General features: G+C 40.5%; 2 protein-coding genes across 2 annotated transcripts in view; one reads left to right on the top strand and one right to left on the bottom strand.

The window, feature by feature from the left end:
- The window catches only part of LOC109096473 (staphylococcal nuclease domain-containing protein 1), a 151,878-nt gene that overhangs the window by 62,034 nt on the left and 72,083 nt on the right, over positions 1–17,761 (top strand). The gene's annotated exons all lie outside the window — the stretch shown is intronic.
- LOC109096962 (leucine-rich repeat-containing protein 4-like) lies at positions 12,479–17,194 on the bottom strand. Its single transcript, XM_042741487.1, has 2 exons — positions 16,412–17,194; positions 12,479–16,264 (listed from the first exon to the last, which is right to left on the bottom strand). The coding sequence occupies exon 2, from the start codon at positions 15,634–15,636 to the stop codon at positions 13,057–13,059; it is 2,580 nt and encodes an 859-aa protein (XP_042597421.1). The 5' UTR covers positions 15,637–16,264; positions 16,412–17,194; the 3' UTR covers positions 12,479–13,056.

The raw sequence follows: 17,761 nt of genomic DNA, 5'->3' as shown, positions 1-17,761 counted from the left end.
TCTTTGGATAAAAGTGTTTTTTCCTTTTCAGTGTACATTTGCTGAAAGGGGTTAGAATTTGATCTATTGTACAGTTTTATTTTATTTATTAAGATTTTTAAACAGACTTTTTATTTTAAAGTGAACATCTTATTCAATCTGTTCCTTGCTGTTTCTTTGTAATTAATTGTGAAATTTCCCGCAGTTTGAGGGAAAATTGTTTCTGCACCAATTTTTGTCCATGTAGAATGTTTGTCTTTATTTTTCTTTCTTTATTTTATTTAGATTGTAGTGCACGGTACTGTATTTCATAAATATTTGACCACAAAATTGAAATATTTGACCACAAAAAAAAAAGTACATACTACCTAGTCACTGTTCACTGCCATTATATAAACCAGCTTGAATTTGATGAACTATCCCTTTAAGAGGCATTACATTACCACATTTGCTATTGGCAAGATTTTAGAAATTATGTATTGCCAAAAACAGTAACCAAAACATTGCCTAAAAAGCTATTTGTTTACCATTGCTTATTAACTAGCATCCATAATTTCTATTTAAATATGGTGACTCTAAAGACTACTGTTAGAATAATTAGTTGTTACTGTATTCATCAGCGTTCAGTAAAACTCCAGTAGCTGTGTGTAGATCTGTCCTCTTTTCTTTAGCGTTTCCAGGTGCCAGCAGTCAAATCCCTCTGTGTCCTTCCAAACAAAGGAAATGCCCTTCCAAGAGAGCCCAACTCCATATACTCGCATACATGCGCACACACCCTTTGTCTTTTTTTGTTAAAGAGGCCATGGGTATACAGTTCATTGTGATCTGTTTTTCATTGCTTCTTTTTCTTTACCCTAGTATTGTCACCATGACCTCAATACCATTTCCCCTTAAACTTCCTGTCTCAGGGCTCATTTCACCCAATAAGGGCTTTCTGTTTTATTTATATGGCAATTAATTTATTTCATACAAGTTTCCCATGGTCTTGGAAAACATGGAATTATCAGTTTTTATAGGCCTGGAAAAGTGATATACATTGAATAGCATTGTAAATATAAAAATGTTGCATTTCTATGGCAAATATAAATATTGCTTATTACAATACTATTAAAAAGTTTGGGATTATTGATTGATTGAAAGTCTCTATTTAAACAAAAATGCAGTAAAACTGTAAAGTTGTGAAATTGTTACAATTAACACAACTAATATCATAATTACAATAACTAATAATAATTAATTCTGTGATTTTCAAATAATATTTTCAATAACTAATAATAATTAATTTTGTGTTTTTAGTGTCTTTTTTCCATCAGAAATTATTCTAATATGCTTATTTGGTAACACTTCTTATCAGTTGTGCTGCATGAGTTCACTGTCATGTCACTTTGGATCGATTTCATGCATCTTTACTAATTAAAAGTATCAATTTCTTAAAAATAAAAAAGTAAAATATTTATAAATAATAGTACAAACCCAAACCTATTTAAGTTAGGGTGTGTTCTGTTATAAAATATTTCACAGTTCACATACTTAGTACACAGTATTTCACTTACTTAGAAACCCAAACCTATTAAAGTTAGGGTGTGTTCTGTTATAAAATATTTCACAGTTCACATTAGGCGACCCCGTCGTGAGCATTTATACTTCTGCGTATGTCTGTTTTTGCTCTGCAGTTACACCGCCGAAACGCTAGTTGACGCGAGCAGGTCCACTGTGTTTACATGCACTCCGCAGTCTTTGTAATCTCCCAAGAGGAGTCATACAGATGGCTGTATTTCCTCACTTCTTCAATTAATCGCTCGGTCACTTGGTCCATTTCCATGTTGGCTCTTCACTGAAGTTCGGAATTTAAAAATGGCGGGCGGTCCAGAGTGCAGAAATCATTCCGGAAATGCGTAGGAGGAAACGTGATACTACCAAGCCGACCAATCACAGATCTTGCAGTCCGCGTCGTCGCGACGCGTAGTTAAATTTTTGAGGAGGTGCACGTCAGGGTACGGCGAAGGGTACGACGTATGGTACACGTCAATGCGTATGCTACGCCGTACCTACTACGCGCACCCGACGCAGAAGTATAAATTGGCCTTTAGATAAAGTTAGGGTGTGTTCTGTTATAAAATATTTCACAGTTCACATACTTATTAATTAGTGTTTCACTTTCTTGGGTTTTTATAATTGTCGATTATTCCCTTGAAATTGTAATTGCAATTATTAATTGCGATTATCACAATTTACATTAAATGATGTTTATACCATTGTTTGATGCAGCATGCCATATTTTTATATGAAAATAAACAACGTGAAAACACTAACTGAAAAACTTCTAGTGCTTTTCTATAGTATTGAGCCTCAAATGTCAACTATTCATTGGATTGGTTTCTTCTTTAAATTATAAATAAGTAAAATATTAATGGTATTATAATGTTATACTAAAACTAAAATAATGGAAAGACCATTAAGATAACATGTAGAAAGAAAAAAAACGCAGGAGCACGCAGAATAACATAAGTGTACTTTGAACGTTTAATTCTTTACGCAATTACGATTACGTAATTGTGGCATTAGAAATTCGATTAATTGTGCAGCCCTACCATGAATCTCAGAAATGCTGTCTAGGTGGGCAACTTATTTGGTTTTGTAACAGAGCCACTTTTGTCGTGACCCCTTTCAGAGCTCCAGCTCTGAGCAGCTTCCTGAAGTGAAGTGGTCTTGAGATGGAAAGAGATTTAGTTAGTCTTTATTCACACCCCTGCCCTCGACCCGTGGCCCTGTAGCTAGTCATACGTGTTTGTGCGCTTGTGTTTTATAAGGCTGCTAAACTGATTCAGTGCTGTAATCCAGACGGCCATGTTGTGTGCCCGCTGTTCTCAGCTGCTTTATGACATGACTTTACTGAGTCGGGTCACACACACACACACTCATAGCAGCTTTATTGTTCTCAGTCCTTCACTCCTCACTCCTCTCCGGCTTTTCCAAGACAGTCTTTAGCTCGAGCCTCAGATGGAGTGACAGAACAAAGTGATAATTGTCGTAATTGCTGAGGGAATTAAACAGCACCGCCGTGTTGATGTAACGCCCCTCACCATTTCTGTCCTCTCATCTCACTGTCTTTCTCTTTTCCAGTGGCTCGCATTAATGCAATGCAAGCGTAATCTTTTAATCAATGATATCGAGCCGTGTTATTGTGGTTAGGAGTTTTATTCACCACATTCAGTGGGTGAGTGTGAAAACCTGGGGTGATTCCTCCTCGTTGTAAGGAGAATTGAGATATTATGCCTTTCTGAAAGGTGCTGTCGTGTGTGAAGGGGCCGTTATCCACTAGAGATCTGTTGGGTTATTGCTTGTTTATATGTGTGTAAATGTGTTTATGTGATGAACAGCCAAAGGTGGAAGGTTTATAGGAGCGTGTAGTGCCAAATCGAGTGGTTCCCATGACAATCAGGTTGTTGGTTGCCATGGGAGCCTCATCCTGGTCTCTCCTTTGGCCCATTCACACTCGACAGCTGTCATCACGCACACACTCGCACACAGATTTCCTCAAGCCAACCTTCCACTTCCCCTCCCATGTTTGATCAACACCATTGCATTCTCTCCTCGTTTCACTCTGCATCTCCTGCTCCTCCTCTCCTTTGATCCCGTCTCCCATCCCTTTTCCTCTCCTTCATTCCGGCAGTATCTTAATTCCCCATGTGTGCTCGCTCATGGGTATTCCAACTTTTCTAGCTAATTAGAGGGTGTACAAAAAGAAGCGAGTGTGTGTTGTGTTTTTTTAGGTGTGTGTGTGAGGTTCTAGTCCCTGCTGTGGGGCCCCGGGGCCTTTCTATCCTCAGGAATCAGCTCTGGGAGTGTAATCCTGCAGTAGCTTACTCCAGCACAATACCTGACCTCTTCTGGCAGACAGGACACCCTGACAGCCCAGAGGAGAGCGCCTAATCTTCCTCGCAACGTCAGCGTTCCCCCATGTGGCTCGAAGAAGGGCAAGCTGGACAGAATCCTTCTATAGAGCTTCAAATCGGGTTGATTTTTTTCTCCTAATAGTGTAGGAAGAAAAGATTAATTTATCCCTTTATTCAGTGTCAGAAATTCATTTTTGAGCCTCACGGCAAAAATACTATCCAAATTGTTAATGCCCTAGAAATTCAGTCAATTTTTTTTTTTTGATTAATTTATACTTTTAAAAAATTAAGCCTGTTTTTTTATTTATATTTATATATTTGTTACTTTTTTATATTTGTTACTGGAAATATTAATATAAAACAAATAGCATCTGTATAAATTTAGAACCCGCCCCAACCATGGTAGACTTTAAAATAAAATTAAATAATTTTTAACAAAGATTTTGGGAAAACTGATACAACATTAAAAGCTGAATGCCATAAATGTACAGTTTTCATATTAGATCCATATATATAAAACTGATACAACATTAAAAGCTGAATGCCATAAATGTACAGTTTTCACATTAGATCCATGCATATATATTTTTTATATTTACAATTTTTTTTAATTTTTTTTCATTTTTTTTTTATTTGTTTCAGACATACATATCACAGTTGGTGTTTTTTATATATTTTTTATTTTTATAGATGGATACTGATATTTCTGTTGATATTTTAGACATTGATATTGAAGTATGTTATAAAATTAATCGATAATGATAATACAATATAATACTCTGTTAGATATATAATAGATAACACTATAATCAGAAATATTTTTGAATTCTGTAAAAACAATAGTTATTTGTGTGATATTGAATTTGTTGATGTTGAAATTATATATTATATTGTAATAACATCTGATGTATTTCTGTTCTAGGTATGCACATTTTGCATAAAATGAACTGATGCTGAATATTATATTAGTTTGCTTTAGATTTTGTTACATTATAATACAATATACTCAATAATAGTTTTGAATTCAGCTGAAACATCCATAATACAAATATGATAGTAATGTAGTGTATGCAGAATCGTGGCACAGAGTTCAGTGGAGTGTGTTTGTAGTGAAGTGTCTGGGTCAATGTGGCTTTGTTAATGGAATGCAGCTGATAAGTTTGTCACAGATTGTTCAATTACTTTTGTCCTGTATAAATGTATATCTAAGCCCGTAATGGTCTCATAGCTCTCCCTTTAGGCAGAACAAGAGCTGTGTGAAGTCACATTAACAAGATGGCTGACCCAACATTACACATTACTTTCTGATAACTGAAGCCATAAACCTCCAGCAGCACTATTGACTGATGGTGCAAAAGGCATCAAGGGTAATTGGCAAAAAAGAGATACCATATGGTCTAGATCATAACGGTTGTTAATCCAATCCAAACAGTTCCCTGTTCTGCTTGCTTGTGCGTTTGGATGAGTCTGTTAGCGCTGTAGCGTGCAGCGTGTAGCACGATAATAATACAAGTATTAATGGCAAAAGCATCTGCCTCTTAAAGTGCTCAACAAAGAAAACAGGTTTCACACAAATGCGTTCACAAAAAAAAAGCATGTTAGCGTTTTTGAAAGACTTCTCATCATTTGTGTTCCCGTTTGTGCCTATAAATGAGTTCTGCACAACTTAAAAAAAAATAAAATGGAAATAGCTGCAGCTATGCTGACATTTTTGCTCAATTACACTAATGAGAGCATTAGGAGCGTGTGCATTTGTGGCTCCACCAGCCAGAACTCTGAAATGGAGCTTTTTCACGCCTGAGCAGGGAAGTTCAGAGAAAGCCGTCTTAACTGCAGAGTGCACACTGACAGCAAGATGCTCACTGGGTGTAGCATTTGGCCAGAAGAATGCAATCGTTTTTTTTTTTTTTTCCCTTTTTATTGTGTTTCTTGAATGTATTCCTGTGCCAGGAATCGGCTGGAATTTGGCCGCCCTGTTCTTTTCCACCTCTTTAAAGTGATTTAGTTAGCTTCCAGTCCTTTAAGTTTGTCCCCTCAGGTACATTTGCCTCTGTGGCTTTGTCTTTTCTGCACTTCTAACGGGCTGCTAATAGCTGTGTTTGTCATGATATAGATACGTTTGTGTGGCTCGTGCCAATGGAATTGCGAGGTGAGCCATGTGCCGGGGCTGCTCGATTCACCCCTGCGGCATGCCAGCGAGATGCCCAAAGTTAATCAAGCGTCTTATGCACAAGACTTGCGCCGTCTGCCAGCGCAGTACGCTAAACCTGGCACCGGATGCGTCTTGCGCCACAGGCCTGGGGGCTAAGCTCTTGATGTTTAAGTTCGGCAGGAGAACTATGGGATTTGAGCTAACGCTAAGTCAAGTTTGTGTTCTTACAGAGTTTTGCTAACATCCTAGCCGTCTTAATATGTGAAATAGTTTTAGCATTACCCCTTTTTGGCATAGTCTATGCATCAAGTGCATCTTTTCCATTTCTCAGAATCCTCTAGGATGCTTGCTTGGATTTACGGCTGTATTAATCTACTCTGTGTCCAGCACTCCTGGTATCATCGCTCGCATCTAGAAACGAAGCCGCCACCGCTCGCCGTGCTGTCACCTGAGTTGATTTAGCAGGTGCTAACCTCCATCAGCAAGGAAATGTCAGGCTGCCCTGGGCTGCATTTGTGCGCCGCTTCCTTCAGGGAAATGCCTGCTGATTAGAGCATGTGCCTTTCAGAGCGTTCTGAAATATGACCTGCTTCAGAGACATGGCTCGTGTCAGAGTGTCTACTACTTTACCACACTTTCCTTTAATTAGCATGTCACAGGTGAATGTAAACAAGCTTGTACTGATGTTCATCTTAAGAGGCGCCCCCTTTTGGTAACATTTTTCTTTTTTCCTTTCCTAAAAAGACTGTGGGTTTTAAACGATTTTCACTTATTTTTATTGACAGGTAGGCACTATGAGTTTTCTCTCTGAACTTTTAGAGTCTAGTAATGCTGATGCAAGGATGCACTATATATGTTTTCAATTTTCCCTGTAGCATTGCCGGAGGAAGCCCATTCTGAGAGCTCTGAGCAAAGAGATGAACATAAATGTCGTTTTAATGTCTGTCGATCACCAGAAGCAAAGTTAGATCTCTTGGTGGCCATCTTGGCAACACACCAGGGAGCTTTTTGCTCTCTAGATAATGGGTATAAAGCACAGCTGCTATCCACTTGAAAGAGGAATGATTATATGAAATTCACTTGTATCTAAAAAAAAAAAAAAAAAACCTTGCTGGATGCAGCTAATCTATGTTCTACGAAATCTGATTTTTTTTTTTTTTTTTTTTTTTACTAAAAGTAAGGATGTCTCTTTCTATTGTTATTTTTTTTTGTGTGTGTGTGCGTGTGTACGTTTAGGGGGTATCTTTTATGGAGTAGCTAAAGTACAAAGTTTAAATGCTAATTCACATTTCACTGACAGATGCTGATCAATGGCAACAGTTGATTAGAGCTAATTAGAGTACATCCATAGTGAATTCATACTGTAGAAAGTCATACAGGCTTATAGTACATAATTAATTATATAGTACATAATCGAGAAGTTCATCAAATGCAGTGAATTACAGTACACAACTTTTGTCGTGACTCTTGGTCTACTTATGTTTATTGAATACTGTCTGTTCTTTGTACAAAACATTTGTTTCTTGAATGACAGCAGCATAAAACAAGCTTTGCTGCTCTCAGCATGTTGGCCTGATAAACACTTTCTCTGTTGTTTACATTCTCCATTTTGCATTGTTCGGTGTGTTTTACGGTTCTGTTCATCAGAAACTACATTTTTGCGGAGCCTTGCTTTTTAAGACTTTTATAAAAGATTTGAATACGCATTTGTGTTTCTCAAACAATCTCATTTAGAGAGTCTATTTTCATTTTTTTCTCCTCTGTTTTTCGAAAAGCATTTATGTGGGTCCATTAAAAACTAGAGACTGCCTGCCTGGTCATAAAACCGCCTGAGAATTGTATAACTGCTCTCACTGTATCTAAATATATTGGATTTGAATCCATCACCTTGAATAATGCATTTACACTTAAGCAATTATGCACAGTGCAATAGCTTCCTAAATGGTGACAATAAATAAGAGAAAAATAAAATTATAGCTTTTGAATAACTACAAATCTCATGATGCACCAGCCTGGTTAATATTCCTTCATTCGTTGCATTCTCAATCATTGATTGAAAAATGTAGGTGAAATACATTTGGCACACACAGATTGTGGGTAAAAATGTTTGGAGGAATGGTAGTTTCCTAATTTTTCAGTTTTTAAAGACAAACAAATCATTTGCAGGAACAAATTAACGTAAAACGTGCTAGAGACAGCATTTCAAATGGCCCAAATTTTTCCCAATGCCTTTTCTCACTTTCTACCCCCTCCTCCTCTTATCTTTCTTTTCTTTTTGCTGGAAGCTATGTGCTTATGCCACCTTGCCATATTGAATCAGAGGGGGTTTGATAACCACTGTCTTAGGCAGCCACGTTGTTTAATTTCTCCCTTTTGAAGTCGCATGAGCTGTGTGGAAAAAAATGCAAAGTGCACCAAATGGAGTCGTTTTGCTGCAGTGCTTGTGCTCGACCCTGCATCCTGCGTCTGAAGCACATGCCCTCTGGGTCGCGTTTTAAACATTTTCAAGTACGGAGGGGGCACAATTCTTCCTCACGATACTGCCATTTGCATGAAGTTAAAATAGAACAGACTGGCACCAGCTACCTCCCAAAACCCATACGACACCAGAGGCATGTGAAACGGCACAGAAGAGATATGCAAATGTGCCATGGGGAGGGGCATATGGAACTCCAATAGATTCCTACTTTAAACACTCACCAAGGGCTGTGCTGGTGTGTGCGTGCCAACAGTTTTACTACCTGCATTGTCTACTGAGAACCCTTGTTCTGTGTTTTTGGTCTTCAGGCTAACATAATGATTTTATGCGAAGCTTTATGCGAAGTGAATATTATTTGTCCAAAGAGATATTGATTTGTGACTTTGTGAAGATACAGAGCATCTATGCCTTTGTGTTTCCTTCTTTTAAGTGCTAGTGTGCTTTAGTATGCCAGCTCAGAGGTTAACAAATCTGTGCACTGGCGATTAACCATAGACAGTGGCATCTGCATTAATGACGGGTGATTTGGTACTCCAGCACTGCTCTTTCCTGTGTTTACTTTATGGGTAATTGGACCCTCTTCTCCCCCTTTATGGACAAGGGTACAAACAGAACAAAACCTAACAAAACAGTGATTAACTGTGCTGTCTTTCATTTAAGGGCCTTCGGTGGCCTTCATAAAGCAGCTACTTTTATTTTCGGCCAGAACTGGGGCCAAGACAGAAGTGCCGCCAGTTAACATCTGTTTAGGAGCTCTCCTGGGACCGCCAACGAGAAGGTCAGACAATGACAAACGCTCTGTTAGCTTTTGTACAAGGGCTGTTTTAGTAAATAAGGGAAGAATGTACAAACATTACCATATAAATCACAGTAAACCAAGCAGTAAACATGTACGAGACAGATTATAAATAAACATGGATTGTCAGAAATGATCAGTTGTGGCTCAACTAGGACGGCTTTAGCAATGTCAAAGTCATGAGTTTGGTTTCCAGGAAATGCATGGGCTGATAATCTGTATCTGAATTAGAGCTAATGTTTATTATTTTTTCTTAATAAAAATTAAAAAAAGAAATGATTGTATAATATATATTATCTGTTGTTATATTCTGTTTGTAGATTTTGGAGCTTATACTATTACTACTGTTCACTTTCAATACCTTTGGCACCTGATAGGCCTGGGAATTAAAAACTGATTTTATAAACAACATTTTAACTGAATCTGTGACCAGCTTAGTATGATTCTCAAATTAACGATTCTTTTGAAACAATTATTTTTAGTGAATCGAAACCATCCCATCTTTAGCCAAGTAGAGCTTGGTTATAGATAGAATAATGATTAAGCCATTTGATCAGCCTAGGTGAAATATACTGGTCTGTCACTTTTAATTACCCTAATAAATAAAACACATCCTTAATGTGTGGGGGACAGAAATAAACTGTTAATGTTCTCACCATTAACGGCACCATAAAGGAGTCATACCCTCCCTGCAAGGTGTAAGCCAGGTTTCTGACCCCATCTAGTCCTTCATTTCTGGGTGGTCCATCACTGGCCCGACTGCCTACATAACACCTATACTTTATTAATGCCCCAATTTTTAGACCCACACTGGTACAGCCCATTCGTCATAGCTGTAATCTTCCTATCTTCAGCTCTAGTTGGCAGTCTTGCCACATGCTTTCACTCTAAGATCCCTCTCTTTCATACTGCTGCGTGTTTGCTCTTCCTAGTCCTCTGCTGTCTAAATCTCATTCTTATTTGATTCACACACTTGCTTGTTTTATATGCAATATTTCACCAGCAATTGTTTTGGCTCGTGATTGATATGTTGAAAACGTTTTCACCGACCTAACCCTATGCTTCTCTTCCATGTCATTTCATAACAGCATCCTCTCTATTATTCCCTCTTGTGTTTGAGCAGATATATTATTGTGAATGTCCGCCTCATGAGCCACACTGCAGCCTAGTTTGGTGAATGCGGGTCGCTTTCTCTCACCAGTGGGCTGAAGAGCATGAAGGGTCCTCAAACCTTTCAGCAGAATGTGCTCTCTTTCTTTATTCTCTTTCTCTGCTCTTATATGCTGCTTACTCAAGGATCCACTTCAGTCCTATACAATGCTCCATTAAAACCAGACTGGCAATTATAGCTCTGACAGTAGACTGTATAAACGGCAGCTCACTGGCTGTAATTGCAGTTTTTAATTTTATTGCAGAAACAAAGGCTTTGTTTGTGACGACACCAGAACAAGGGTTATAACCTGTGAAATATGTTGTGATGAAAATGCTCTACCTAAATATATATATATTAGGTAAACCAAAAACTTTAAGGGCAGGCAATAACTAGATTATTTATTCATTTGATTTTTTGGGAGAGGGGTGAGGGTTAATACTTTTCATACCCATGATAAATGTGCAGAAACAATATAAGTTTATTCCTCAACCATATCGGTCAAACATTGGGAGATTGAAAGCAAGACAAAAAAAATCATAAATCATTGATTCCATTTGATGCCTCTAGTGTCTCTGAAAGTACACACTTCATCATTAAGATCCGTTTATGTGACTGTGGCTATTGCGCCTTTGCTTTTAATATTGCCGTCAGTTGGTGTTTGAATAAAAATGGTTGCGTAGTTGTATTTTACAGATCTGTAGTTGGCCGTAATACCCCAAAACTATCACTGAACCGGAATCTGTGGTGCGAACGTACCCTACCCTACTTTGACAGACAGCCAGAATTACTGATAAAGACATTATATACAGAAATACTTTGACCCATTGACTTTCTTTTTTAATAATGCATATGCAAACAGTGTGAAACTGGTCTTAACTGGGGAGCTGCACAACCTAATGCCAGATTCATTTTTGTTTTGTGTGTGTGCTTGCATATTTGTCTAGGCGTACAGTAGGTACTGGGTCTCACTGTGGCCAGATGTCCCAACTTTATGTGAAGGGTGTGTGTCTGTGTGAGCTGGATCAATTATCATGTAATCAGCTTTAATCTCCTAGACAGCCTGCATGCACTTAGCCAATATGCCCTGCAATGCAAACATGTATTATATTTTATTACCCTCTAATATGCCATCAATTTATGACCTATTTTTTTCTATAATTCATTTTCTTATTCTTGCATTTCAATTAGCCAAGGTAGAAAGCACTTGCTGACAATCAAAAGAGCCTTGCAGAACGAGGAACACGATAATGTACACGTCGCAGTCAAAGCTTAAGAGCCTGTGCGATATGTCACGACCAACCTCTTATGAGCATACAGAATCTCACTGCCCATCTGTGTGATGTCAACTGTCTAATGCATTGCCTTGCAATGTACATAGGAAATTGCTAGTGATACAATACAAGAAATTCAGAATTTTGTTTTATCAAGATGTCTCAGAATTTTTATGTGCGTCATGTTTTATCTACATACAGTATATCACTCAGTCCCTGTAAAAATGAGTTATAAAGAAATGGATGCTTCACTCTAAATGTTTTTCAAATTGCTTAACAGCCACTTCTTTTTGACCAGACCGTTCTAAAGTGCTAAAAGCAAAGCCAGGCCAGCTCTTTTGTGCAGACCTCGGTCTTTTTAATGTATGCTGAATCCTTCTGCAAGCAGCAATTGTCCAAACAACAACATGCAACAGCCTTGCGATCATGTTTACCTGACACTAATAGCAGAACTTTGGTAATAAGGCAGTGAAATGTGTAATTTTTTTTTATCCAGCCATCTCTTGTGATGCAAAATAACAATTCACCAATAAATTATATAAGCTCAGTTAAGACACTGCAGCACTGAAAAGCATACAAAGTAAAAAGAAAAAGGGAGAAAAGCAGCCTCTGCCCAGCCTTTTAGACTTGAGTGGCACCCAGCACTCCGAGGGTTAAAGCAGAACTGCAGTGAGTTCTACTGCAGTGTCTAAAGCATTTGGCTGATCGCAACCGTACATCAAGAGAGAAAAAAAAAATCTAAATGGTGGTTCTTTTTTTTTTTTCTTCCAAAAATCCTTTTATTGCATTTTTTTAACATTTGGCACAGTACAAATTCATGGTGCTTTTACAAGATAAACCTGCAAAGATCAACACTGACCTTTTTCTGTTCTGTTTTTTAAAAGAAAGACTTCTCAGTATAAAGGTTTTTTTTTTTTTCCTCACTGCATTCTCTGTAGCATTGTTTAGAAATCACACAGAATGCCCTTTTAAACAAGACTACCCTCATTTCTTAAATTCAGTACAGCATTTTAAAACAACTCATCTTTTAAATAGGAGTTATAAGGTAAAAAATAGTTTCAATTTATTTATTTTTTTATATATAATCTGCTTCTCTATTACCAGCCGATGGTAGTTTCAGTTTTTCCATATATATTTATTTATAAGCATGTACAACAAGAATCAGTCTTTAAGAATTGCACGCTGTACAAAAAAAAAAAAAAAAAGTAGTTCCTGTCTCTTTTTTTCTCTCTCTTTTGTGCATTCTATTGCATGTTTTTATGCTCAGGTGAGGGCTTATAGAGGGGAGAGAGGGTCATTTGACTGAGGTTCTGATTTGTTGTGGGCCAGACTATATCTGAGTCTCTTGTACTTTTTCCTTGGTGTGAGTTTTTATAACAAGGACCTCAGGAGTACCTGTGGTAGCACTGGGCAAGATTCGAGGCAAAGAATTTCCAATGCTGTTGCTTTCTGTCCACTTGGCACTGTGGCCTGGTGGCTTGTAAGTGTTGTATTTGGGCTTTAGGGTGCTGTAGTTGATCTTATGTGGGCTGCAGTCCACCTTGTGCGGACTGTAATCCATTTTGGACTTGTGAGGGCTGAAGTCACAACTGACACATTCTGCTTTGAGTTGTTTGTACTCTGCCTTGAAAGCACTGTAGTCAGGTTTGAAAAGGCTGCAGTCTGAATTGGAGGGGCTATAATCGGATTTGGGCTTGGGCATATTGTAGTCCGTTTTGGATTTTGGAACACCGTACTTTGGTTCGAATGGGCTGAAATCTGGTTTAGGAGTATGAGATTTGTAGTCAGGTTTGTGAGTACTATATCCATGTTTGTAAGGGCTCTGCTCAGGTTTTTTGCGTATGTGGTAATCCGACAATGACCTGTGTGAATAGTCTGTCAATTTGTGAGGGTCGTATTCCAGAGTAGGTTGGTACATATAGTCTGTTTTAAATTTGTAGGTGTTGTAGTCTGACTTAAGTTTATGGATGCTGAAATCTTCCTTGGGTTTATGGATACTGTATTCTAGTTTTGGTTTGTAGCTGTAGTCAGATTTGAGGGTGTTGTAATCCAGTTTATAAATACTGCTATGGTCCCTTATCTCTGGTAGAGTCAGTGCCCCCTGCCCTGCTAAATTGGCAGCAGATGCCAGTGGTGGCAATTCTTCCTTTACTGGAATAATCTCCACAGTACTGTCTGCAGCCACTGTGCTCCTCTGCTGATGCCGCTTTCGTAATTTATAAAATACAATTAGCATAATTGCTGCTAGCAAGGTTACTGCCACGAAACAACCAATAATGATCTTTGTTGTCTTCATCACCTCATCCAGACTGGTACTGGCTGGGTTGGGCGGCTTTCCTGTCGTCACTTTTGAGCCAGGTACAACAGATGGGCGACTTGGAGTGTCGGTGTTCTGTAGCAGGACTGTCGGCGTAGAGATGAAAACTGGTTGAAAGATGGATGGCGAGGCCGTGGTAGTGGTGCTGGCACCTGCTGTAGTTGTGGTCGTTTTGGGCTTGGGCATTTCAGATCTGGGGCTCAGCACCTCCACTGTGACTGTGGTGAAGTAGCTGAGGTTGGACGTATTGAGCTCAGCTGCACTTACGTTTAGATAGGCTGAAGCGTTGGAATTTCCGGCCGTGTTGGACACCATGCAGGTATACATGCCTGTGTCACCTGCTAGCACGTTTGAAAAGTTCAAAGTCCCATCGTTCAGCACGGTTATCCGTGGGTGGCTTGATGCATGAGTTAGAACCGTCCCGTTTGGTAAGAGCCATCGCACAGCAGACATGGATGCTGTTTGACATCGCAGTTCTGCCACACGTTCAGCAGAAATATTCAGGTCTCTTGGGGCATCTGCGATAAAAGGGGCAGAGCACTGCATTGCCCCGGTGTCACCCCGGTCCAGCTCAACCAACTGGCGGCCTCTCATGTGTGCAGGGGAGTGACAACGCCCACAGCATGTTGAATTGGTGGGTATGTACTCGCGTAGCCAGCGTGCTAGCCAGAGTGAGTCACAGCCACAGTTCCAGGGGTTGTGGTGGAGGTGAAGTTCCACCAGGTATTTCAGTGGTGTAAAGAGGTCATGGGGCAGTGAGCTTAGATTGTTGTGGGCCAAATTCAGTTCCACCAAAGAGGCCAGGTCATCAAATGCATTACGCTCAATTAGCCCTATTTGAGAGTTCATGATCCATAATTTTTTGAGTGAAGATAGTCCCCTGAATGAACCTGGTTTAATCTCAGGAAAGAGGTTCTCTGAGATTTCCAGCTCCTCCAGCCCAACCAGAGGTGTTAGGTTGGGCATCTCCCCTCGAATGTTGCACATTCCCAGGTTTAGGTACTTGAGGTTGACTAGACCTTCAAAAGCCCCATCTGAGATGTACTCCAGTTTCCTCAGTTCACCCAGATCCAATCTCATTAGGGATGGCACTCGGTTAAATGCGTACGATGGGATGCTTTCAATGGGGTTATTTCTCAGCCACAACTCTCGCAGCTTGGACAGATACTCAAATGCCCCACTTGGCACCACTGTCAACCTGTTATCAAATAGTTCCAGTGTATTGAGATTGGTCAGTCCACCGAATGCACCTGCTTCAATCTGTCTAATGGCATTGCGGCCCAGCTGCAATATCTCCAAGTGATGGAGGTTGCGGAAAGAGTCGGCCTGCACAGACTCTATGGCGTTCTCCATCAGGTTTAGGTGCCGGGTGTTGCTGGGTATACCTGGTGGCACACGAGTGAGCCCACGCCTGGTGCACACCACCTTGCTGAGTTGGTTGTTGCAGGAGCAATCAGTCGGGCAGCCCTGGGGCCCTGCCGTGGCCGCCACCTCCACGCACGGTTGAACCATGAAGAACAGGACACAGAGCAGGGCGGCTTTCCTGGCTCGATGCACAGCTACCCGCCCCAGGAGACTCATGATGTGGCACATTCATAATTCAGCATCGTCTGGGGGGGTGGGGTATGGGGTGATGATGGTGGTTGGGGAAAGGGGGGTAGTAAGCGGGGGGAAGGGGAGGGTTCAACTCTGACTAATAAAGCCCTACCCTGGGTTAAACAACACTCTAGATTGTTTTTCCATTTACTGAACTGGAGGCTAAACGGTTAGTGACAAGTACTTGAGTAAAAAGGGTGAAGTGAAAAGCCAAGGAATAATGAATGAAATAAAGCGGGGGAATATATTTTATGTATAAAAAAGGGTTGGAAAGGCTTAACACCTACCTCAAAGGTGTTACACGTCCAATTTTTTGCAATCACAATATAGATTTTTCCCCCCTCAAATTCCCATATTCCCAGAATAAGCAGTGCCTTCTCTTTTTTTCATTTGTCAGAAAACAAGAGATGAATGCCAAAATGGCCCCTAATAAATCCACAGAGGAGCATCCGAGTAGATGTGTAGCAGCTCTGCAGGGCTTCAGAGCTTTAGGAAAAGTACCAATCCAGTTTGGCTCCTATTGAAGCGCTTGTTCTCACACTATCCACAGATGTTTGTCCTTGGATACCTCCGCTTGATGCTGCTACTAAATGCCCGTGTCTCCATAGAGGACCACTCACACATGCTAAACCAGAGTAGGGGGAGGAAAAAAAGGGAGGGGTAGTTAGAGGGGGAAAGAGATAGGAATAAGAATGAGAAATCCAGTCTTTTCAAATGTTCTTCTATGCTTTTGTTTAAAGAATAAAAGTGTCACTCCAGTGTTTCCACTCACTTTACTTTGTTCATCTCCCTCCCTCTCAGTACGTTTTGTCCACTCAATTTGTCAGCACCTTGTCCAGCTGAAAAGACTGTGACACTGCGGTCATTAGCGCATTTCTTTCCTTATGTAGCTCCGCGTTCCATCTCCGTACACTCGAGCTTGCACACAGCGAAGGCTGCAGGGCTCTTTCTACATGCTTCCCAATAATCCTTAAATTTATCTATGAGAAGTTGACGATTAGAGTCCAGGGAAGGTGTAAAGGTGGGTACCAGTACAGAGGCAGCTCCGTAAGAAGACTTTCACAGGAGAGAGAACGCTCTTTCTCTGCCTCGTTCTCCTTCGCTCTCTCTTCCTTTCGAGCGTGCTCTCTCACTCCCTGGAATGAGAGGAAAAAGAGAGAGTGTTTCTCCCCCCTCTCTGTGACGTTGTTTCGATCAGAAGTATCCGTATACCGCTGCAGTGCACTGAGCTCAGTGCAGAGTTGGAGCTCTCAGCTTTGTCAGCGGCACAGCTGTCGGGCTCGAGTTGGTGGATGAGCACTGAGGCTAGGGAAAAGTGGCTCCCCATGGCAGCATCTTTCTTCGCTGCCTCCTTTCTTTCCTTTTTATTTTTTAACCTTTCTGGCCCCGGGTTAGTCCTCCTTTCCGCCACTGTGCATCTATGTTTTTTGTTAAGCTCAGTGGTGCAGTAGCAGGCACCCGGGATGCTGGCTTACATGCCTGCTCTTCTTTTTGTCCTTCAATGAAAACGTGATTGTACTGCTGACGCATCACACTCCAAGCAGTGCATTGGTTTGATGCATTGGTTTTAGTACGTTAGCTCATCTGTGTCCGCCCCCTCCTCTCTCTCTCTCGCTCTCTCTCGCTCACTCTCTCTCTCTCTCTCTCTCTCTCTCTCTCTCTCCTCTCCCGCATGCTCTCTCTTGCTCTCTTTTTCTCTCGCTCACCCTCCTCTCTCTGTCTTTTTCCCTCTCTCTTCAAGGTTCTGGTATTTTGTAGATCTGTTTAGTTGTCTGCAGTTTGCAAGTGAACCGCTGTGAGTTGGACCCAGTTGCTTCTGTTTCTCAGATAAACACCATCCGATTGATAAATGATTTTACTTTGTCGTCCACATTCCAAGCTGGGACCCCCCTCCCCTCAAGTTGATGTGATGAGGCACAGTGATTTGTGTTGTCTGACCCTACACTTTGTTATTGAGACTTCTTTGTTGACTGAACCTTGTGTGAGCGAGTGCCGATACTGTTTGACCGGTGTGCATCTGCAGGGAATCATGTGAGGGGTACTGGACAGCACAGTGTGTGTGCTGCCAAAGGCTGTTGCTCTCTTCAGATGGATTAAGCCTCCTCTGGATGCGGTAGAGGGA

The sequence above is a fragment of the Cyprinus carpio genome, chromosome A4 (assembly GCF_018340385.1).
Source record: "Cyprinus carpio isolate SPL01 chromosome A4, ASM1834038v1, whole genome shotgun sequence".
Classification (NCBI taxonomy): Eukaryota; Metazoa; Chordata; class Actinopteri; order Cypriniformes; family Cyprinidae; genus Cyprinus; species Cyprinus carpio.
The sequence above is the reverse complement of the archived record's forward strand: the minus strand, read 5'-3'. Positions and strand labels throughout refer to the sequence as shown.